We start from the raw sequence: 23,322 nt of genomic DNA, 5'->3' as shown, positions 1-23,322 counted from the left end.
AACACAGGTGTGGCTTCTTAAGAGCTGCAGCGCTTCGACTCACCTGCCGTTTTAACCTGTGGTCATAGTCTGTGGCCAGGCTCAGCCACAAAGACAAAGCATAGGGCGATCTTGGCGCCCAATTAAGGAACCTTGATAGACAAGCGCTATCTATGGTTCAACACCAGCGCCAAGACCACACGGAAAACGCAAAGGAAGACATGCGATTTATGAGGTGGATTGGCAATAAAAGAATAGATTATGGAAAGAAAACAGGGATGGTATAACCTCAGAGAAAGTGGATGAAATCCAAAGGCATTTAGAACTACTGTAAAGACCACAAGCCATTTTCCACCCTACATTTTTCTTTTCTTTTTCGGTTGTTCTCCTTTCTCATAAGGGCGAGGACCTCTCCTAAATCACCTTTTTTCAGTGCCGTTGTAACTGTGAACGATGGCTAAATGCATGGTTATAAGTCAAGGATCACTTGTATTTCATTGATTTTTTTTAAAAAAGAGAGGGAATAGCACAGAAAACGGGATCTGGAATAAACATAACCTGGGCAGGGGGAAAAGAGTGAAGATGTGGTTTCATTTATTTATTGAAGCTTTATTTTATTTCCCCTGATTCTGTCGTAACCAGAACTTGAAATGTTTTCAGTACATAAGTTAAAAACAACAATATTCCACATAGGACATGAAGTTGCACTCTTGATACAGGGCACACACAATGCACCCAATGTACATCAGAACATTATACTGTATATGTATATATATATATATATTACACAACCAAATACAGCAGTTTTAAAACTTCAGTGAAACTCACATGATGGAAATGCCACACTGGGACACTCAGGTTTACAATCATACAATATGCAGTTCTGGGTTTTTTGCTTTTTAAAAGAGCAAAGAAGAGAAGGATGATCCTAAAATTACATATTTAGCAGCATCCTCCCACACACACACACACAAAACCCAGGATCTGTTGCAGACCCATCCTTCTTTTCATTCCAAGAAGTCACTTAAACTCTTTGCTGCAAATTACCTCCCCGAGCCTTTAAAGCAGACCTCAGAAATGCAAGCAAACATCTGGATTTACATCTTTTGCATTCCACAAAATGTAGACTAGCCTCGCTCACTCACATTCAGTTCAGTGCTGCTCTCCATCCATCCCCCACCTTAAAGGGAAAAAAAATTGTCAAGATTTAACAATGGAATGGAGAAGAAAAAACAATGAACACAATTTACGAGAGAGACCTGGAAGGATTCAGGTATAAAAGGAGACGGGACAATATGCGTCGGAGGAACGGGACTCCTGCAGCCTTCACGAAATACAGGCCACGTCCTGGATTGCTGTGGCTTGCAGGAACTCGGGAGAAATCCACGTCTTTAAATCTTACTCCGGGCTTTCAATTGTCTACAAGTGGGAGCTGAGTCTTGATGCTCTTTGGCCCACCCTGAAACACCTTTGCAGTCGTCAGTGGTGGGGTATCCCTCGGCGTGTCGTTTCCGCTGTGTGTCAAGCTGATGCAAGCCTGCTGGGAGAATCGGATGTCTTCCCCAAAGTGGAAGGAAAGCCTGAGCTAGAAGAATTTAGCGGAGGCCTCTCTCCAGATGTGGCAGTTTGGGCTTTATCTGCAGGATTAGGAAGAGCAAAAGCCAGCCGTGCGGAATGCTGGTGTGCTGAGCCTCCTCCAAACCTTTGGGTTTTCAACCGGGATTGAAGCAACGCTATGAAGAGAAGCTACCACTGGCAAAGACCGGGCTGCTAAGGACAGCAAGCTGCTTGTTTTGGAAACCACCAGCAAAGGGATCTGGTTAACAAGTGGAAACAGAAGAGGGTTTCTAAGGGGAGCATCCAAAAATCCTACCAGTAGAAGTCACCCCCACTCCTAACTCAGACTCTAGGGCAGATTCAACATAAGCAACCAACTAAGCAAGGATTCCTTCCTTGAACCCCACAGGAGGAAGCATGTCAAAAACCTGTTTCTGTGGGGCCCTCTCCTGGTGGCCACAGGAACTACAGGAGTCCAACATTCGAGAATCACACACACACACACACACACACACACACACACACACACCCATACAGAGGGAGGGAGGGAGGGAGATGGAGTTTCTTGTGGACTCTGTAAATCACCCAACAACTCACTAGCAGCTATATCTTTTCCCAAAGAATGAAAAACCAGCATCCATCAAGCCAAAGTGAATGGAAAACACTCCCCTACACACCCAACATCAACCTGTCCTTAGAAACACACACACACACACACACACACACACACACACCAGACACAAGACACCAGAGGCTGATCATCAAAGGTGTGAGAAGCCGCCCAGAGGAGGCTTCTCCAAATGGGAGGATGTTGAAGAATATTGTGGTTGCCCTCAAGATGGCTTGTTGCTGCCATGTAGGCCTTCACGTTCATGAATGGTGGAAATATGGCAGCACCTCACAGACAACCTTCCACCTACTTCATGTGGACAAACCAGACAAAGGCTCCGTGAGGTTGACAAACCAGAGAGATGGGATCGATCAATCTTGGTCAACCAGTTGAGCAACCACGTCAACCACAGTGGTGGACTTGTTCTTCTTTACACCTCCGGAGTTAGATCAGCTTCCTGGTTTTATTCAGAACATATTGCATTGAAACCACACAGGAGGTCCCAGAACTGGTCCAGGGAACCAGGAATCTGGGCCCGGTTGGCTTGCACAGCATCTCAGGGTCCAAAACTACAAAATGTCAGCTCCTGCCTACCTTTAAATATCTTTCTCTGCCTAACAGGATGAATCAAACCAGGCCTTCTGGGTCTACCAAATACCTTTCTCCAGAATGACCAGCTCTGCAGAAAAATTAAAAGCTCTTATCTGCCCCTCCGTTCCATTGCAGCTCGGGCCCATATCCTATTTCACATTTCATGGCTGTTGAAAAAAAAAAAAAAAGGATTCTGGATGCTTAAAATAGTCCAGGATAATGCGTGGAGGTTTCTTCCGGTCCTTCTCACAAGGACCTCCTGTCCTGGTCCCCAAGGACTCTCCCTGCCTTGCATGGAGGAATCTCCCCAGACCGGGAGGGGGGGGGGCGCAAAGCCAGAGCTTCCATGCCCAAAGTCTGAGGAAGGGGTTGGGTGTCCTTGAGGCTGCAGAAGGAGACTGGCGCCTTTGGATGGACAAGTTCTACAGGCTGCTTAGCACAGCACAGACACAGTTGAACAGCAATCATGCAGGATTATTGCAGAGTCTATGGGGGGAGTCTGTTGCTTTAAAAGCCCATCTGAAGTCTTCAGACGGTCCCCCGAGGTGGGTTTCCCAGCCTTTTTCCTCCGCCGGCCTCTTCTCTCCATCCTGGTCCTGGCCAAGCAGGTGGTGGAGCTATTCAGCAGCCATTTGGTCAATGTGGTCACTCAGCAGCTTGTACTGCTCTGAAAGGAGAATCAAAAGGAGAACCATCTGAGAAATCTTCAGAAACAAGGCTGGGTCAGGTCAAGACAGCAGCGGGGAGAACGGCTTGGCGCTCCATTCAGCAGGAACTGTTCCAGAGATGGAAATCCCTAGAGGATGGAAATCCTTTAGACCAGGCCAGCTGGGCCCCTTAAACTTGTCATTCACCTCCTCAGCTTTTCCTTCTAAGCACTTTAGTGGCTATTTCAACTTGTCCCTTTAGAATTCCTCAGCCAGCTGGCTGAGGAATTCTGGGAGTTGAAGTCCACAAGTCTTAAAGTTGACAAGTTTGGAGACATCTGCCCTAGACATTCACCTCCCTCAACTTGGTTCCCTCTAATGCACTAGACTAGACCAAGGCTATTTCCAACCTTGTCAACTTTAAGACTTGTGGACTAATTGCTATGCTGGCTGAGGAATTCTGGGAGTTGAAGTCCACGATCCTTAAAAGTTGACAAAGTTGGGCCAAAGTTGCACCAAACCAAAACGGTTCCACGACATCTGTCACCGGCATTGCAAGAGCAGCAAATTGTCCATTATTCAATTTACAGTTTGGGCTATTTCTGCCTACTCCTTATGTCAAAACCATTCTTCTTGAATTGATGTCCTCCAGATGTCTGGGGATCAGCTTCAGTTATGCGAAGGATGGGAGGCACACATCTGGGGTGGCAGAAGGCAGCCGAAGGCAAAGCAAAAGGCTAAGATGGGAGCATCTAAATCCCCAAACAGCTTTTTCTGTGCCAACCTGAAGATGTGTGGACCAACTCCCATATTGGTTGAGGAATTCTGGGAACTGAAGTCCACTGGAAGTTGGTCCTTAAGTCTCAGAGGAGTGATCTTTAGAGCAGTGATTCTCCACCTTGGGAGATTGAGGTGTGCACTTCAACTCCCAGCAAGGCCGACTGGGGAATTCTGGGATTTGAAGTCCACACATCTGAAAGGTGCCCAGATTAAGAAACATAGCTCTGAAGGGAAATTGCCCTTCTTCTTATCCCCTTTCTCTTTCCCCAAGATGTCTCTGGCTTTGCAAAGACCCCTGGGCCTTTCCCAGCCCCACCTACCTTCATCCAGGTTGCCAATCACTGCCTGCTTCTTCAAGAAATCGTTGCAAAGCTTCTTGTTCAGCCCAAAAGCCAGCATGTTATGAGTGAAAGTTCTGGTCAAGGAAAGGAAAGAGAAGTCAGAACAAGCCAGAAATCTGGCTTTGGAGGTTTGTTGGTTCAATCCAGTTGAAAGAAACAAACAAGAAACAAACGTCAGATACAGTTTTGCGTGAGACCCCGAAAAAGCAATGTTGGATTGAACTGACCGAGAATCTAACCAGGATTCCACATTTAAGTTGTGGAAGTCAAAAGGAAGACATGGGGACAGCGGGCATCCCTGTCTTGTGCCTTTCTTAATATTGATCTTCTCAGTCATCTCCCAGACATTTATTATCACCTTTGCATTTTCTTTATATCTCCTTAACTATGTTAATAAATCTCTCCTCAAAGTCCTTTAATTGTGTTAACATGAATTGCCAGTCCACATTATCAAATGCTTTCTGTGCATCTAGGAAGACCAATGGGATCCCAGATGTGGCGGATCTACACAGCCCCAATCAAGGATCAGCCATGGTTTCCAGCTACATTTCTGCTGTCCTCAAAGCCAACCCCCCCCCCCAATTTCACCCCTTCAATTTTTCCCAGGCAAAACAGAACATTAATTTGCATCCTGTCTTCCAGGGATGACCCCAGTCCATCACTACCTACCCAAGCCACTACTGGAGGCTCCCGGAGGTTCATTAAAATGATGATAATCAGAACTAAGTCAGCTGGGGAGTCAGAACTTTGGCCACCTCTGTGCTGTGAAGTTTATGTTATCACCAGTCCCCAAAATAAATCCATAAAGCAGGCAGGGGTTAGATCTTTCCAATTCACTCTTGGTTGGTGGCTTTGAGCCCTACCTAGTCTGAGCTGAAAGCAAGCCCACCCACCCACCCCACTTTTACACATTGCATATATTTATTTCAAGACACAGCTGATGTGACTTTTATTAGAAGAGGTGATTGAAGCCGTTTGCTGCTCATTTCTGGTGATCCAGAAGAAGCTTCTCCAGATACGTCCAATTCCCATTATTGGGATTCTCAGAAGACAAGTCTAGACCTTCAGAAGTCCAGAAAGAAATAGAAGGCCAGCATAGACCTCCTGAGAAAGTGCAAGGCAAATGACACACTGCATTTGGGAGCCTGGAGATGAGAAGATATTTGGGATGCATAGATTTTCAGTATGATTTATGGCACGCATTTAAAGAATAATTACTGTCTTAAAGGAGAGAGAGGGAGGAGAGAGAGGAGAGGGAGAGGGAGGAGAGAAAGAGAGAGGAGGGAGAGAGGAGAGAGAGAGAGAGAGAAGAGAAAGAAAGAGAGAGAGAGAGAGAGAGAAGGAGGAGGAGGAGGGGAGGGGAGGAGAAGGAAGGAGAAGGAGAGGAGGAGGAGGAGGAGGAGGAGGAGGAGGAGGAGGAGGAGGAGGAGGAGGAGGAGGAGGAGGAGGAGGAAGGAAGAAGAAGAAGAAGAAGAAGAAGAAGAAGAAGAAGAAAGAAGAAGAAGAAGAAGAAGAAGAAGAAGAAGAAGAAGAAGAAGAAGAAGAAGAAGAAGAAGAAGAAGAAGAAGAAGAAGAAGAAGAAGAAGAAGAAGAAGAAGAAGAAGAAGAAGAAGAAGAACTACTACTACTAATCTCGGAAGGCTGCGAAAGTTCATCTTCTTTTTCTCACTTATTTGAAAACATGGCTGGTTTTGGTACTTACCCCAACTGTCCAAAGGTGATATTCTCATTAAAACGGAGGCTATCGTTCCGTTCTTCTTGGGTCATGTGGCACCACTTCTCCCTGCAAACACAGGTGGGGAACATGGAGCCAGGGTCCCTTGCGCAATTGATTGGCACATCGTTTGTCAAAATTGGCAGGCATTGATGGGAGCAAGGTTGAAGGGCACAGCCTGCTTTCCCATATTAGCTATCAATTGTGGCAACCACTCGGGAGATGTTTCTAAGGCCACCTCCCAAGATGGGTTGTGTCTGGCCAATTTGAGGTTCTGTATTTGAGCTTGTGTCACTCCAAACTTGGCAACTTTAAGACTTGTGGACTTCAACTCCCAGAATTCTTTGGCATAGCTGGCTGGAGAATTCTGGGAATTGAAGTCCACAAGTCTTAAAGTTGCCAAGTTTGGGGATCCCTGCTGTATGAAGTCCAAAGACCAATTTTAAATAAGTTTCCCTTCCATTTGTGGATTGCATCTGTGGTTATCTAGCTTCTTTAGAGTCCTCTTTCAAAAGCAAGTTCAACTTTACAAGTGGAGACGTTTCTGCAGGAAGTCATCTCGGTTGCCACCATAATGGTGACTACTGTGACACACCCCCAGTCCCTTACAAGCCATCTGTTGTGTGGTGTGCAGGAAAGGAGAAAGCCAAACACACAGCAAGAGGGGAAGGAATGAAGTGGAAAGGAGAAAGGTTCAAAAGGAAACCCCAATCCCCAACCTCTTAAGGTCCAACTGAAGTCTTTCTCCCGATAACCTGATCGAAATGTTAGCTTTAAAGCTGAGCTCCCTCCATCTGGAATTAAGCTTTCTGGAACTGGCCAAGTGCTGGCTTTTCCCTCCAACCCTGACAAAAACAGGTCACCACTTCAGAGAAAGGAGACCCCAGGTTCCCCCAAAGGAGACAGAAGAGGCCCCCAAGAGAGACCGGATGAAAAGAAACACACATCTTAAAAAATCCAGCCTGCTGTTCTTAGAAATAAGGTTTTTTAAAAAAAAGGTTTCCCAAGAGAGAAATAAAAACAACGCAGAGCTGCAGGTTGCAAGAAGGACGGGCGGTTGCAAGTCCCAAACCAGCTCTTCCAATCATTCGGGGAGCGTTTGAAGCTCCCCGTATTCCTTCCTCTGGTTTTTAAATGCAAGGATCTTGCGAGCAATTTTTTAAAGCTCGGGGGGATTTGAAATTAAAAACCTTTTGCACGCCACTTCCTGGGAGATGAGCTGATCTATGCTGGCCTTACAGAGAAGGGGAACTTCCCTAGAGAATGAGGCTGGGGGCAATTTCTCCTGCTTTGGCCAGAAGGAGACCAGAGCAGAGAGGGGCTCCAGCCCTTCAAGGCTTCAGGTCTTGGTATACAGCCTCCTGGCCCCCATCTGTATGACTGGAGGACGTGCAATGGAGACTGTGTGTGCAAACCCCCTAGGACAGTGGTGGTGAACCTTTTGCACTTGGGGGAGGGGTCAACAATTCAGGCCCCGCTGGTGTGTTTTACACACAGAGAGAGAGAGAGACAAAAGAACTCTCTCTTTCCAGACCACCTCTCCAGATCCTCTGGAGTTCACACAAGAGTGTTTTGTTCTCACAGGGTCTCCGAAGGTTGTGAAAACCATGTGAGAATATTGGCACATTTTTATGGGGGCCACAAAAGCAGCACAAGAGCAAGGCCCTCTTCCACACCTTCCAGAGGGTGCAGAGGTGTGTCACCCAAAATGGCGTGGCAGCTCACCAGTTCTCATAGGTTCACCACCATCCCCGCTCTAGGAAGAAGAGCAAGCCAGCCTCGGATGTGGGCAGGATAAAACACCAGTTAAGGGGGGGGCAGGGAACACAGAGTACCACCATCAGTGTAAGAGAGAACTTACTCAGAAGAGGAGATGTTTAAAGTCCAGACAGTTAACAAAGAAAGGGAAGGGAGAGACAGAATATATCAGCCAGTCACCAAAGGCGCTCAGAAGCCAAAAGGAAGGAAGGAGGAAAAAGGGAAACCAAAACAAAACACTGAAACTTTAGAACTTCTTACAGACTCAAAGCAGCAGCCACTTTCCAAAAACTTACCCCTGTTGCCGAGACGCAAAAATGGCAAAACCAAATTAACTAAACGTGATACTTGGTGTACGCCGTCTTATGGGGATGGAAACGTTGAATGCAAATTCAGAAGACTATAAACACTACTCAACCCATATATTTTTTAAAATAAACTGTGGCCCACCACCTCTGGCAGGGAATCAGAAGATGGGCTCCTATGCTGGAAGACAATCCAAAGGTAGTTTAAGGCAGGCCTTGCTGCCTATTAGTTTAGCGTGCAACATTTCTTTCATTTTAATCCGACTTCTTTTGTATTGCAGCTTTCCAAAACAAGGCAAATTTTAGTCACAAGGCCAAAGATGTCCATTTGAGAGGCCCCCGGGGCAGCCTTGGTCCTCTGAATTTGGTCCAAGAGAGAGGGCTGCCCACGGGAATAAAAGAGACAGCACCACCAGGCCAAAGAAAAGCAAATTTCAATAGAAATGAATTCAATAAATTAATGAACGAACACGTTCCGTCGTCTAACAGGATTTCTCATCCCCGTTGGCAGGAGGCAAATTTTTGGGCTGGGGTAACCATTTAGGGGGAGGGGAAAGAAAGGGAAGAAAGTAAAGGTGGGAAGACACACCTCTTTTCCTCTTCCTCCCCAGTGTCCCCTCTGGAGTGGCAGCAGGAAGGGCCAAGAGAAGTCACATGTACATGCAAGAAGGATGGAAGGAAGGAAGGAAGGAAAGGACGGAGGAAATGAACCAAGAAAAAAAAAGAACAGGATTACAGGCATTGAGAGAGAGAAAGGGAGAGAGAGAGAGAGAGAAAGAATTAGTTTTTTCAACCCACCCACAAGACAGTACAAGAGTGAAGGTCCTTCCCACCAATCTCCCCTTTTCTAATCCAAAGAGGAACATCTGAGAGCAGCTCGGCCACAAACGAACAGAAGGAGCCATCCTGACAAGGGAGCGTGAAGGCCACGGAGAGATGGGAAACCTCCTCTCCAGCCAACCTTTCCTCCCCTCACCCTCCTCCAAAGCCAGAGGAGGCCCTGAGAGATGTTACCTGGTGGTGGGAGACCGTTTCCGCCTCTCGCAGTGGACGGCATCAAAGAAAGCCGCGTTCCAGAACCTCAGAGTGTGCCTACAAAACCGGGAGGAAGACACCGAGAGTTGCTTGGGATAGTGAGATGGGTGGCATATCAATTTAATAAATAAATGAAAGCATGGAGCATGGAGGCCGGTGCCAACAACAGCCGGGTTCTGGGTGGTTGGAAGGACCCTGTGCTGAGCTGCTCTGAAGGCCACAGCCGACTTTCTGTGGAGGCTGTGAAGATTGAGAAGGCCATTGTTGTGGCCTATCGGCTGCTGGCCCCTCCAGATGAGGCAGCAGCATGGGAGTCAGGGTCAGGATCAAGGCAACCTGAGAGCTCCGAGGGGGAAGAGGGAGGGAGGGAGGGAGGGAGGGAGGGAGAGAGAGAGAGAGAGAGAGAGATGGAGCCTTGGCCATCCGTCAACCCTCAGATGGAGAGTCAACAGCCCCCAGGTCTGGAGGTGGCTGATGAGGAAGAGGAAGAGGAGGAACAGCCGGGTCCAGTGCCTGATGCATGGATGCCCAAAAGGCAGAGGAGAGGAGAGCAGTGGAAATCTATGGGCTGGGCCTTGAGATGGAAGAGCCACTGCTGCTAGTGAGGCCCCACCTTAACTCTGGGGATAAAAGGCAGGGGGCGGAGATGAATAGATGTGGCAGACGGACTTATTAGCCTGCAGTGAGGGAGAAACCTTTTGCCGGAGCTGCCAGCATTCCTAATAAAGGAATCATCGATTTAACTTCAGAGGGTTTGTCGTGTTAGGGGAGCTGGGTCAGAACCGCCGTCTTCTCCGTCCTTACCAGATGGGCTGTTGCTTGAGGTGCGTGTACAGGTAGATCTTCTCCCCGTTTCTTTCTTCCTCCTCCTCGGGACTGTAGAGGGAAACTGCGCAGAGAGGGACATTCAGGCCACGGGGCCTTAGAGGAGGCAGACCCCCTTCCGCCTTCTTTGCCCTGCTGGAGAGATCCGGAGCTTCCACCCAGGACCACCAACTATCTGGGCTGGATCTGCTTACCTGATTTCTGCATTCTCTCCCTGGGCTTCTCTTCGCCATCCCTACAAGAAGAGCACAGAGGTGGGATTCAGCCCAGCAGAGCAGAGGTGGCAAGCCCCCCTCTGCCACGGAAGGCTCAAGGGCAGCCCATCCTTGGCTCCAATCCATCCAGGGACCACGATCAGCTGCTTCTACAGAGTCGATTCCACAACCAAACTGCGTCCAATGTTATTGTCGAGTCCGAAATTGACATATGCATAGCCATTTTATTTAGCCTTATTATATATTTCTTTTCCTTCTTTCTCTTTGCTGGTTATGGGGGGGGGGTTTCAGGTTTACCACATTCCTAAGGCAGGAGGCGTGGAGATAGAGAGAGTTGTTGAGGCTAGGTGGTTCTCCTTCCCGTGGGAACAAAAGCCGACCCTGCTGAGACCTGGAGGTGGAAATTAATGACACCAGGCAAACGTTGATTTACGTCTATTGGGGAAATGTGACTTTTGGGGGGCTGTTTCTAATTTCCAATATTAATGTGGTATAATTCCGGGTTATGTCAGATCCAGAATTACAACAGGCTTTTCCAATTTGATACTTTCCTAAATAAAACAGATTGTTTAGAAGACAGACCTTGCTCTTTTCTTCTTAAGTGGATTTCATCCCTTGGAAACCTGACAGTTACGATGTTCTCCCTGACCCTCAGATAAAATCCGCTTTCCTGCCAGTTCCACCCTCTCATTTTATTCCTGCCTTTGGGAATCTCAGGGGACACTCCATTCCTTGAGAATTTACAGGTGACAAAGCGGATGCATCCTTTGGAGCCTGCCCTAAACCTTCCCACTGGGACTCACTCGCTCTTCCTGGTCCCGCTGGGACCCCTCAGTTTGCTTTCAAAGCTCCCGAAAAACCCTTTCATGTTCTCCGTCTTGGCCGAGGTGTTTTTCAGCAGCCGTTCCGCAATGTCCTTCTTCTCGGCCAGCCAGCTGTTGGCGGATTTCAGGTAGGAATCAATGCTCCCCGCGGCTCTCTCCTCCTTGCACTCTGGGGGGAGAGTTTGGGGCTTGCCTGTACAAAGATCAAGGGGGAAAGGAAACAGTTTTAACCCGGAGTTTCTCAAACTTGGCAACTTTCAGACACGTGGACTTCAACTCCCAGAATTCCCCAGTCAAAATAGGGAGCAACCCGTCTCCAATCTCGTATAAAGAGAGCCACTTCTTTTCTTTTTAAAACAAGCCAGGTTACTAGTCCACATGGCAGCCTATAAATAGGCAGGATTCCTTTTTTTAATTTAAAAAAAAAATACTTCTTGGAAAGTCCATGTGCTCCTGCTGGAGACAAACCACTCCTCTGGATTTGACTTTTGCTACACTTACCGACGTAGTAGTAAGTAAAGCACATGGTCATCAGGTTTTTAGCAGGGCTGAAGTCATCCATCTGGTAGCATCTACAAAGCCAAAGAGAAAAGTGGGTGAAAAGTGTGGAGGGAGGGACCTTATTCCAGGGAGCGTGGCTCAAAAATTGGTTTTTGCAGAGGGTTGGATTAGAGAGCAGCGTTTCTCAAGCTGGCTGGGGAATTCCGGGAGTTGAAGTCCACCCATCTTCAAGTTTGAGAATCGCCAGTTTGAGGGTCTCTGATCTTCCAAACCCCGTAATTCTATGATTCTGTGCTTTGGCCCAGGGTCCTTCCAAGGAATGAATTACAGGGCCAAAATGGAAGTGTGAGTGTGTATGTAAGAGAGAGACAGAGACAGACAGAGACAGACAGAGAGAAAGAGAAAGAGACAGAGAGACACAAAGAGAGAGAGAGAAAGACAGAGGCAGAGAGGCAGAGAGAGAAAGAGAGAGAGAGAGAGAGACAGAGGCAGAGACAGAGAGAAAGAGACAGAGAGACACACACAAAGAGAGAGAGAGAGAGAAAGAAAGAAAGAGACAGAGATAGACACACAAAGAGAGAGAGGGACAGAGAGAGACAGAGAGAGAAGAGACAGAGACACAAGAGACAGAGAGAGAGAGAAAGAGACAGAAGACACACACAAAGAGAGAGAGAGAGAGAGAGAGAGAGAGAGAGAGAGAGAGAGAGAGAGAGAGAGAGACAGAGAGAGAGAGAGAGAGAGAGAGAGAGAGACACGGACTGCTTGGAAGATCAGGGATTTAAGGAAATCTAGCCAAAATATTTGGTGGATCTGGCTGTGCAGAAAGTCTACTGAATTAAGTCTTGTTGAAACACACACACACACACACACACACACACACAAAAGATGACTGGGCTTACTCACTCAAACAGCACAACAGCAAAGGACTGCACCAGGCGATAGAAAGTCTGCTCGGAAACACACTTGGAATTGCAGCGCTGTGAAGGAACCGACAACGGACGAAGTTAGGAATACCAAGATGGTAGACTGTGCTTTTCCATGTAGGTTCACAGGGACTCTTAACAAATCCTAGAAGAAGTTCCGAAGCAGGCTGGAATTGCACTGCATTGCCAATGGTAAGTCGGGCGCGTTCCCTGAGATCTACGGCATGCCAGATTTAGCAAAGCGGTTTGATCCTAAATGCTTCCTTACCTGGGCGCTGACGTATCTGGCGAACCACTCTCTGCCTTTCGTGTTCTCGCCACTGCACAGCTCCCCGAATCTGGCTTGCTCCTCTTGGTCAAACTCCTCTCTGAAATCACACATCATCACCCATCACACCTTTGCACGCCTATAAATAGAAATATCTGCTTCCAGACGGCAGACGGGGCCCCTGCTTGCCTGCCTGCCTGCCTGCCTGCCTGCCATTGCTGCTTGTCCTGCCTTCAGGTACTTTGGAAAAAAGGTTGACACCCTCCCCTTCATTGTGGCCACCTCTATGGATTGGGTCTCTTGAAGCAGAAGGAACTGAGATTCCTACAGACCAACAATGAAGGCTTCTCTGCGAAAGACCCTCTCCCAGGACAGTTATACCCCAAGCTTTAAAGGCAGCAGGTGGGCCACAAAATTTCATTCCTCCTTTAAAACAGTGGTCACCAACTGGTGGGCCAGGGACCACTGGTGGTCTGTGAGAAAATTTGGGTGGTCCGCAGAGAAATGTCACCCCCAAAGCAATTAATCCAGGCTGCGCAGGAACACAAGGCTTGCGTCGCTTGTATTGCGAACAACCCGAGGTAGTGAGGGGTGGGGGGAAAGGGCGGAGGGGGGAACTTGCCCCACTCACCCCACGCACCTGGCCTGGCCACCAGGCTGCTGCTCTCCGCTTCTTTCTTCTTCTGCTTTTGGCTGCACGTAAGGAAAGCAGTAAAAGTCTTTCTTTCTCTCCCCCAAACTCCGCCAGAAATGAGTCAGGGACCCTGCAAGGCCTCCTGCTCCAAGAGGCTGCGCCAGCAAAGACTCATTTCTGGTGGAGTTTGGGGGAGAGAAAGAAAGACTTCTGCTGCTTCTGCTGCTTTCCTTGCATGAAGCCAAAAGTCTCTCTCTCTCTCTCTCTCTCTCCCTGAGAATGGAGCACCTTGGAGGGCGTGTGGGTATGTGAGGGACCTGTGTATATGTGTGGGGGGGGGAGAGGGAGGGAGGGAGGGAGGGAGAACATCACCACCGGCCCTCTGAGGTTAGATCGCCTCTCTCACTCTCTGTCTCTCTCTCTCCCACCAATGTCAGCAAGCCACCGTCAGTCAAAATTCATATTAGTGGTCTGCGGGATTTAAAATTATGAGTTTGGTGGTCCCTGAGGTCCAAAAGGTTGGCGACCCCTGGTTTAAAACATATGGATGCCTGCAAGTTATCACCAGGTAAATCCCTGTCCTCAGAAACCACAGGACCTGCCCTTTTCTATTCACTCAAAACAAAGAGAAAATTGTGTAACTGCGGATCGTGGCATCTGCCAGGGTAAATAAACAGGTTTCCCAAAGGCGTCAAAAAGGATAGGAAGTTGACTGCGGTGATTTATCCTCAACCTCAATTCCAGGAGTTTGTAAAAAAAAAATAACCCAGCTGCAAAAAGAGAGCTCTTGTTCGGCGAATTTTATTACACTTATACAGTGATTTAGTTCCAAGGACTCCCTGCATATTACAGGGGCATGCAATAAATCCAGGAAATTAAAACATCCGTAGAAATAGTAAGGTAGCATATACAAATAAGTGAACTCGGTAACAATGGAGGAAACAGTAAGCATGCATAGGAGCATTAAGTTTCCTCCAGAACAGGGGTCTCCAACCTTGGCAACTTTAAGTCTTATGGACTTCAACTCCCAGAATTCCTCAGGCAGCTTTGCCAAGGTTGGAGACCCCTGCTCCAGAACAACTCTCTATTCTGGAATAAAACCCGTGGATAAAAGAGCTTCCAAAGCAGTATTTCTCAACCATGACAACTTTAAGAGGGGCAGACTTCAACTCCCAGAATTCCCCAGCCAGCGGAGAATTCAGAGAGTTGAAGTCCACCCCTCTTATTTTTACCCTATGACTTTCATTAGGTGTTGTACCTTATGATTTTTGACCTATGTATATGTGATGACCCAGGGTGGGATACAAAACAAATACAGTCACAGAAAACAGGCGAAGCCCCTTTTATTCCTTCACTTTCCTTCCAAGCTCCGAATATCCTTGACTGAAGACAAAAAAACTCCCACACAAACAGTTACAAGAAGGAGGAAAAAAGCAATACAAACCAGGCAAGATAAGGGCTGGAGGACATCCACAGACACACACTGGGAAGGACGCCAAACTCAGACAGGAACCATAAACTAGAGATATTTCCATGCTTTGTTTCCAGCGTTTGCCAATACACATGTCCGTTCTCTTATTCAGTTGTCACAGCTGCAGTCCATGAAGAGGATCAAGATCCTCTCCTCTCCAGTGGACCACATCTTTCCCTTATCCTCTCCTCCCTGCGTGCCCTAGGATGGAGAGGGGATGGGCCTGGGTCCTCCTCTTGACTGCCCAGCCGGCCTCTGCCCTTGCCCAGCCTCCTCCACAACCTCCGGAGCCCCACTTCCACTCCCTGTCGGCTGTTCCTCCTCTCCCTCAGAGTCAGTCTCCGCCAGGGGCATGACAGTATCTTTTCTTTTTATGTACATTGAGAGCATATGCACCAAGACCAATTCCTTGTGTGTCTAATCACACTTGGCCAGTACCAGAATTCATTCATTCATTCATTCAAGTTGTCATGGTTGAGAAAACACTGTTCCAGCAGGAAGCCGTTCCATAGGATTGTTGCCATTATTAACAGAAATGTTAGCATCTCTGGGGCTTTGAACTTGCCATGACGTGGATGTATTTTAATAATAATGGGTGCAGGAGCTATCCATGCTATACAGAGACTACTTCGAAGGTGTTTCTCTCTCTGGACCTTGGCACCTGTCAATCTCGGTCTTTCCACCATGGGAAAGAGGTCAATGAATGAATTTGTATGCACAGAAGGTGAACAGAAAAACCCCTTGTTTGTTTATATTCAGAAGGACCTAGTTGGCTCAAAAAGTCTAACCAAACTCCAGGCATAGCCCTGTTCCAAGGGGCTTGCAGGAACTGCTTGGGCTTTGTTAGGTATAACATTGATACCAAATATGGTTTGGGTGAATAAATATATAAAACTTAGATATCATGGTTTAAGTGCTTATCGCTTTAAGCACAATGCAGCAGGCAATTAGCCGATTAAGGGTGCGGTTAGAAGATACAATATAAGGAAGCATTAGAAGCTGGAAAGCTGTGACTGTAACTGTGTGCTGCTGCGACTAACTGTGTCTTGCTGTGACTAACTGTGATTACTGACTGTGAGTGCCTGTGACTGAACTGTTCTTGTTTGCTACTGTTTACTGAATATCCAGCGTTTGTTTCTCTGGAGAGTGAAACCGGAGGAGGAGAAGATATCTTTATCGGCTGATAAAGATATTGCAAGGACTCTTAACTTGGACTATACTAGTGAGTCTTACTGGATGGAAATACTGTGAATGACTTAATGGACTGAATGACAATGCTTAAACTCTAACTGGATTAAAAACTATTTAAACTACAAACAGTGTTTGTGTTCAGTGTGTGTATACTCTGGGGCCCTTCCGCTCTTCTTTGGCTTCCTGGTTTGACTACTGCTGCAATACTATGCTAGGGGTTAATCCTCAAACCCTAACATTGGTTATGGGCCCAGCAGCATAGTCTAACTAACCAGGATATAGCAGAGAGAGTTGGTGTGAGTTGCACATTACTGTAAAACAAACTGTTTTAATTAGTTTAAAATAGTCAAAATATCTGAAGAGTAATGGCACAAGTAAATTTGTCACAACTGTCCATGATATCCAGACTGGATGGAACAAACTATGTTTCATGGTCAATGAAATGTAGTTTACTTCTACGCAGAGAAGGTTTGTGGGACATTATAGTAAACCCACCAGATGTGAGTAGCTGGGATCCTGTTAATGATGATGATAACGAAAAGTTACAAGACTTTAAACTGAAGAATGAGCAGGCTTTATGCATCATAGAACTGACTCTCTGTGATCAGCAGCTTGTCCATATTCGTGGAGAAGAAAATGCTGCAAACTGCTGGGAGAACCTCAGGAAGATTTATGTTCGGGACAGTGTAGGAGCACATATAAATCTTACACGGAAGCTTTTTCGAACGCATCTTCAGAGGAATGGAGATATGTTAGTTCATTTAAACTGTATGAAGAGCATTTTTCAAGATTTGCAAGAAAAAGAGCTTATATTTAATGAACTGCAACAAGTCTACATAATATTATCTTCATTAGATCAAAGCTATGATGACTATGTAACTTCGTTGGAAGTATTGCCAAAAGAAAGCCTCTCATTAACCGAGATTACAGGCAGGCTACTAGAAGAAGCCAGAAGAAGGCGTGAGCGTGACGAGCTGAGAGAAGATAAGAAAGAAGAGAAATTATCTTCAAAGTTTGAAAGAAACCAGCAAAGCAAAGTAAAGCACCTGGAAGGAGAGAATTTATCTTCAACAGCATACACAATTAAAAAGTGTTTTAATTGTGGAGGCAGAGGACATTTGGCAAGATTCTGCAAAAAGAGAAAAAGCCAGAATGTAAAAAAGCCAAAGAAAGCATTTGATCTAGCCACGTTTAGCAACTCTGATGTGAAGAATAATCTATGGGTGGTTGACAGTGGCGCATCCCACTGCATCACAAGAGATAAGACAAAATTTATAAAAATGTCTACAAGCTCTCAACATATATCTCTTGCTAACGGCTGGAACCTGAAAGCGAAAGGTCAAGGTTTTGCACGTTGTCCGTACATAAACCAGGATATAAAAATGTTGTATGTACCGCAACTAAAGTTTAATTTGCTTTCAGTAAGGGTATTAGATAAATTAGGTTATGTAATTACTTTTAAAGATAATAATTGCATAATTGAAAAAGATAACAAAAGGGTAACTGCAGCTTTAAATGGAACATTATATGTATTAGATAATAGTAAGAAAGGGGAGGCTCAAACTGTATTTAATAATATAAAGCCTCATGATGAATGTATCCATTTATTGCATAGGCGTTTGGGGCATGTAAATTTTAAAATGCTAAAACGTACAGTTGAGTTATCTGAAGGAATAAGGTTAAAACCTTGTGATAAATATTTGCGTTGTAATGTTTGCTGTGAAGATAAGAGCAAAGTATTGCCTGCAAATAGGCTAAATGGTTTCAAAACAAAAGAACCTTTAGAAGTAGTATTTGCAGACATCATAGGTCCAAAGAAACCCAGTATGGGGGTGCTAGATATATACTGAGCATTATGGACCATTATTCTAGATATGGGTTTTGCTATTTAATGAAAAGCAAAACTGAAACATATCAACATTTTTTCAATTGGCTTAAGTTTGCTGAAAGAAAGTCTAAACGACAACTGATAACCCTGGTGACAGATAATGGCACGGAATTTGTTAATAACAAATTCCAGAACAGACTTAAGATAGCAGGAATAGAGCATAAGAAGTCTGCTCCATACAGGCCAGAACATAATGCTTTTATTGAAAGAAGAGGCCAAACACTACAGGCAATGGTTAGAACAATGTTAAATGATTCTGGGTTACCTGATTCTTTGTGGGGAGGCTACAATGTGTGCTAATAACATATTGAACAACGTTGTTAATACAACAACAGGTGAAATTCCATTCACCAGGTGGCATGGCAGGAAACCTGATCTAAGTTACCTGCACACATTTGGTGCACCAGCATGGGTGCATATTCCTGCACAACTCAGAAAAAAGGGCAACATAGAGCTAAAAGATTTTCTTCGTTGGTTATCAGGCAAACCATAGGGCATATAGATTTTGGGAGAAAGGCACATCTAAAGTGTTATGTAGTGCTAGTGCCCAATTTCTAGAACATGAAGGATGGGAGAAATTAGAACAGGATGCCAATAAAGATGTAATTATTGAATCCTATAGAAATCCCATTAGTTATCCCTGTAACTTTAAAAATAAGGTAAAGAGACAAATACAGGATGAAATAGTGCCCATAAAGGAAGAAACAGATTCAATAGCTGAACAGGATGAGGAAGATGAACAGGTAGTAGTTCAACAAAGTCCTCCTGTAAGCCCTGTAATTCCCAGAAGAACTACACGTATATCTAGACCGCCTGATAGGTACCAGGCTAACACAGTGTGCCAGATTAATCAAGTTCCTAATTCTGTTGAAGAAATTAAAAAGTATCCTAATAAGGAAAAAGAAAGATGGTATGCAGCAATGAATAAGGAACTGAATTCATTAAGTGATATGAAGGTGTATGAAAATGCCAAATTACCTGTAGGAAAGAAATCCATTGGCTGCAAATGGATATTTAAGGTAAAAACAGATAAGGATGGTAATTTAATCCATAAGGCAAGGTTAGTAGCCCAAGGTTTTAGGCAGAATGCTAATGACTATGATGAGGTGTTTGCACCTAGTCTTAAGGCAGCAACCTTGAGGGCAGCTTTAGTGTGGGCAGCTAGTAAAAACTATATAGTTAACCATCTAGATGTGGAAACTGCTTACTTGCACGCCCCATTAAAACATACTATTTATATGAAAAAACCTGTTGGTATTAAAAGTGAAAATAAGGATAATAATGATTGTTGGTTGTTAAAGAAAAGCCTCTATGGTCTAAAACAATCAGGCTATGAATGGAACCAGTATATTGTAAAGGAACTAGACAATATAGGATTTAAAGCTGGTTTAGCCGATCCATGTCTTTTTAAGAGGGAGACAAATGGGAAAGTATCATTATTATTACTATTCACAGATGATATTGCTTTGATAACTGAAACTAATGATGAAGCAAATAAAATAATAGCATCATTAGGAAAGAGAATAAAGATCAAGCAATTAGGGGAGATAAAGAAGTATCTCGGTTTGAATATAAATAAAACACGGAAAGGTTTTAAGATATCTCAGGAAGATAAGATAAGCAAATTGCTAAAAGATTACAAGATGGAGCTTTGTAAGCCAGCTAAGACTCCAATGAGTCAGGAGTTTAGCAACACTGATGTACAAAGCCCTGAGTTTGATAAGGTGATTTATCAATCTTTAATTGGTAGTTTGAGTTATATTAGTAATTGGTCTAGACCAGATATATCGTACTGTGTGAATCAGTTGGCTAGATTCAATTCTGCACCATGTGAAAGACACTGGATTGCAGCTAAGAGGATATTAAGATATCTTAAAAAGACAATGAATTATTCATTGTATTTAGAACCAAAGGGTGATTTAATTCTGAGTGCTTATGCAGATGCTAGCTTTGCATCAGAAAGAGACACTAGAAAGTCGACTTCAGGAACAGCCATAATGCTGGGTAAGACATTAATAGGCTGGAAGTCAATAAGACAACAGCATATAAGTTTGTCTACTATGGAGGCAGAATTCTCCTGTTTATCATTGTTATGTACAGAATTAATAATGTATAAACAAATGTTAATTGATATAGGTATAACAGTAGATTATCCTATAATTATACATGAAGATAATCAGGCAGCAATTCAAATGGCCACAAATATTGGAGTAAAAACAAGGAGCAAGCATACAGATCTAAGATACCTAAACGTGAGACAATCTGTAAGAAGTAAGATGATTCAGCTAGAGTACTGTATGTCGGATGACAATTTAGCTGATAATTTTACTAAAGCCCAAGGTGCCAGTAAGCACCAGGAGAGTTGTGAAAAATATGGGATTAGATTGTAAGGTATTATATATTTATTTCACCCAAAAGGGGAGTATGTTAGGTATAACATTGATACCAAATATGGTTTGGGTGAATAAATATATAAAACTTAGATATCATGGTTTAAGTGCTTATCGCTTTAAGCACAATGCAGCAGGCAATTAGCCGATTAAGGGTGCGGTTAGAAGATACAATATAAGGAAGCATTAGAAGCTGGAAAGCTGTGACTGTAACTGTGTGCTGCTGCGACTAACTGTGTCTTGCTGTGACTAACTGTGATTACTGACTGTGAGTGCCTGTGACTGAACTGTTCTTGTTTGCTACTGTTTACTGAATATCCAGCGTTTGTTTCTCTGGAGAGTGAAACCGGAGGAGGAGAAGATATCTTTATCGGCTGATAAAGATATTGCAAGGACTCTTAACTTGGACTATACTAGTGAGTCTTACTGGATGGAAATACTGTGAATGACTTAATGGACTGAATGACAATGCTTAAACTCTAACTGGATTAAAAACTATTTAAACTACAAACAGTGTTTGTGTTCAGTGTGTGTGTATACTCTGGGGCCCTTCCGCTCTTCTTTGGCTTCCTGGTTTGACTACTGCTGCAATACTATGCTAGGGGTTAATCCTCAAACCCTAACAGGCTTCCAAAATAATTGGCTAAAACTTCAGATCTTTCGGTTAAGTTGCCTGAAATAAAATGAGGAATTAAAGGACTTATCCATGGAGACAGGAAGTTAAGGTGTACAGTGGAGAAATATTGCCTTGGGCTACTGCCTTTCTAATTCAATCCGTTCTTTAACAATTCACATTAAAAGCTTTGCTCCAAAGCACACGGGGTCTTTCCCTGCTTCTGCAGAGGGAGGGCCACCCCCCCCTTTTGGTGCCACCCAAGTGCAAGTTGCACAGGGAATATTCTGGATAGCTCCAGAACCCCAATCGAGCTCCAAGCAAGCGAGGGAGCCAAGCCAGCCGCCCTTCCCCCCATCACTGCTCAGTTTCCATCACATTAACTCAGAGCGGGTTGACTCAGAATGCCGCAAGCTTTGCTGAGATCCAGTTGGGATTTTATTTTATGTCTGAGCCAAAGATGGCTGGCAGGAGCTATCAGATCTGCCCTGCCAGGTCTCCCAATGTCAGAGCTCCAACAAATCCACCCCCATTCAAATCATAAGTCTCTAGCCGCATCCTACCTGTCAATGAATACTTCAGCTTCAATCATAACAACCCAAGAGCAAACAATATATACAAACTCAAGGTTAACCGCACCAAACGATTGCAGGAAATACGACCTCAGCAACAGAGTGGTCAATGTCTGGGATACTCTGCCTGACTCTGTGGTTTCTTCCCCAAACCCCAAAAACTTTAACCTTAGACTGTCTACTATTGACCTCACCCCTTTCCTAAGAGGTCTGTAGGGGGCGTGCATAAGCGCACCAACGTGCCTACCGTCCCTGTCCTATTCTTTCTTTTATATTTTTCTTATATGTATCCATTTCATGTATTCATAACTATGTTTATACTTATACCTATTATGTTGTAAGCAATTGACAAATCAAATCAAATGTAAAAATATGTAAAATCTCTCAGAGTAAAAAAAAAACTTGATTTATTAGGAGTGACCATGTCAGCATTAGCTGGGTACAGCCGAATCTAAGACACATCATTCGTTTCCCCCTTGGCCCTGGTCTTCCCCTCACCCTCTGGATGTACTGTATATTCTCCAATGGGACACCTCCATAGCCAAGAGTCATCAATCATGCTCTCCACTAATATTCTTGCGTGCTGACAACTTTAGGCTGCCAGGGCATTCCTTCCCCCTTCCAGGGTCCCACGGGGTCTCCTGCAACACTCACCCACCAGTGAAGATCTTCTCCACGTATTGGCTCACAAATTCCCGCTGTTCGGCCGGCGCTTCCCCCCGAGTGGACTCCGTGCTCTGGTTGGACGAGTAGGACTCCGAGGAAGAGCGCCGGTGGTTATTCCAGCTCGGGTGGGTGGGCGAGTCGGTCGTGTCGTTCTCGCTGTCGGCCGACTCGGTGGCATCGCTCTCCTCGGCCGCAGGGCCCGCCTCGCGGCGATCCAGCCCTGCGTGGCCGTTGGCGGTCGAGGGGCCGGTGGGGACCGATTCAGAGGTGTCCGTGGTAGACAGTTCAGAGTCAAAGTCAATGAGGTTTCCCACCGGGACGTCCATCACCTCCATGGTTCGTGTGAAGGTGCCGGAATCGAGGCCTCAAATTCCCTTTTGGGGGAAGGCTGGAGGCCACCAGGAACAAGCCATGTTCTAGATCAGAACTCCTCTCTGGCCAGGATGCTAGAAGACTCCTGGGGGAAAGAAAAGAAGATGTCAACTCATAAAATATTTCTATGGTCTTTTTAGAGTTGCCAACAGAAAGGGAGGGGGGAAAGGGGTTTGAAAGAGCAGCACGGCAGCTTAGAAACTGAAACTGCATTCCATAAATAGTTTGGAAGTTTGGCTCGAGACTCATAATTTAATTGGGGTAACTGCCAGAATCCTGACAATTGTGGTTAATCATGAAAGCCCAATGGATTATTTATGGGTGGTCCTTGACTTGCAACCACCATTGAGCCCAAAACTTCTCCTGCTAAGCGAGACAGTTCAGTGAGTTTGGCCCCATTGTACGACCTTCCACAGCTGTTAAGTGAATCGTTAAGTCAGCAACACAGTCGTTAAGTGACATCAGGCTTCCCCCATGACTTTGCTTGTCAGAAGGTCGCAAAAGGGGATCACATGACTTCGGGGGACACTGCAACCATCGTAAATGTGGGTCAGTTGTCAGGCATCCAAATCATGTGACCACAGGGATGCTGAAAGGGTCGTAAGTGTGAAAACCAGTCGTAAGGCACTTTTTCCAGTGCTGTTAAAACTTT

The 23,322-nt window shown here is 45.3% G+C and overlaps 1 protein-coding gene across 7 annotated transcripts in view; it reads right to left on the bottom strand.

Annotated features, from left to right (window-relative positions):
• Window positions 1-564: 564 nt before the first annotated feature.
• Window positions 565-23,322, bottom strand: part of KIAA0513 (KIAA0513 ortholog) — a 38,221-nt gene continuing 15,463 nt past the window's right edge. For 3 of the 7 annotated variants that reach the window (XM_026689777.2, XM_026689776.2, XM_087971393.1), the window contains exons 3-13: window positions 22,287-22,755; window positions 12,874-12,973; window positions 12,586-12,659; window positions 11,683-11,753; window positions 11,161-11,374; window positions 10,337-10,377; window positions 10,122-10,206; window positions 9,297-9,374; window positions 6,208-6,288; window positions 4,485-4,579; window positions 565-3,404 (exon numbers count right to left, since the gene is read on the bottom strand). In XM_026689777.2, the coding sequence (XP_026545562.1) occupies window positions 3,355-3,404; window positions 4,485-4,579; window positions 6,208-6,288; window positions 9,297-9,374; window positions 10,122-10,206; window positions 10,337-10,377; window positions 11,161-11,374; window positions 11,683-11,753; window positions 12,586-12,659; window positions 12,874-12,973; window positions 22,287-22,633 (1,236 nt within the window). In that variant the 5' untranslated portion in view covers window positions 22,634-22,755 and the 3' untranslated portion in view covers window positions 565-3,354. Of the gene's footprint in view, window positions 3,405-4,484; window positions 4,580-5,416; window positions 5,651-6,207; window positions 6,289-8,871; window positions 8,902-9,296; window positions 9,375-10,121; window positions 10,207-10,336; window positions 10,378-11,160; window positions 11,375-11,682; window positions 11,754-12,585; window positions 12,660-12,873; window positions 12,974-22,286; window positions 22,756-23,322 lie in introns of those variants that run through there. The other 4 variants (XM_087971390.1, XM_087971389.1, XM_087971391.1 and 1 more) reach the window with 3 other exon arrangements.

The sequence above is a fragment of the Notechis scutatus genome, chromosome 9, assembly GCF_049901735.1.
Source record: "Notechis scutatus isolate UNSWTSFEM ecotype Mainland chromosome 9, rNotScu1.2, whole genome shotgun sequence".
NCBI classification, from domain to species: domain Eukaryota; kingdom Metazoa; phylum Chordata; class Lepidosauria; order Squamata; family Elapidae; genus Notechis; species Notechis scutatus.
Note: the sequence above shows the minus strand (reverse complement) of the source record. Positions and strands in the feature narration are given on the sequence as shown.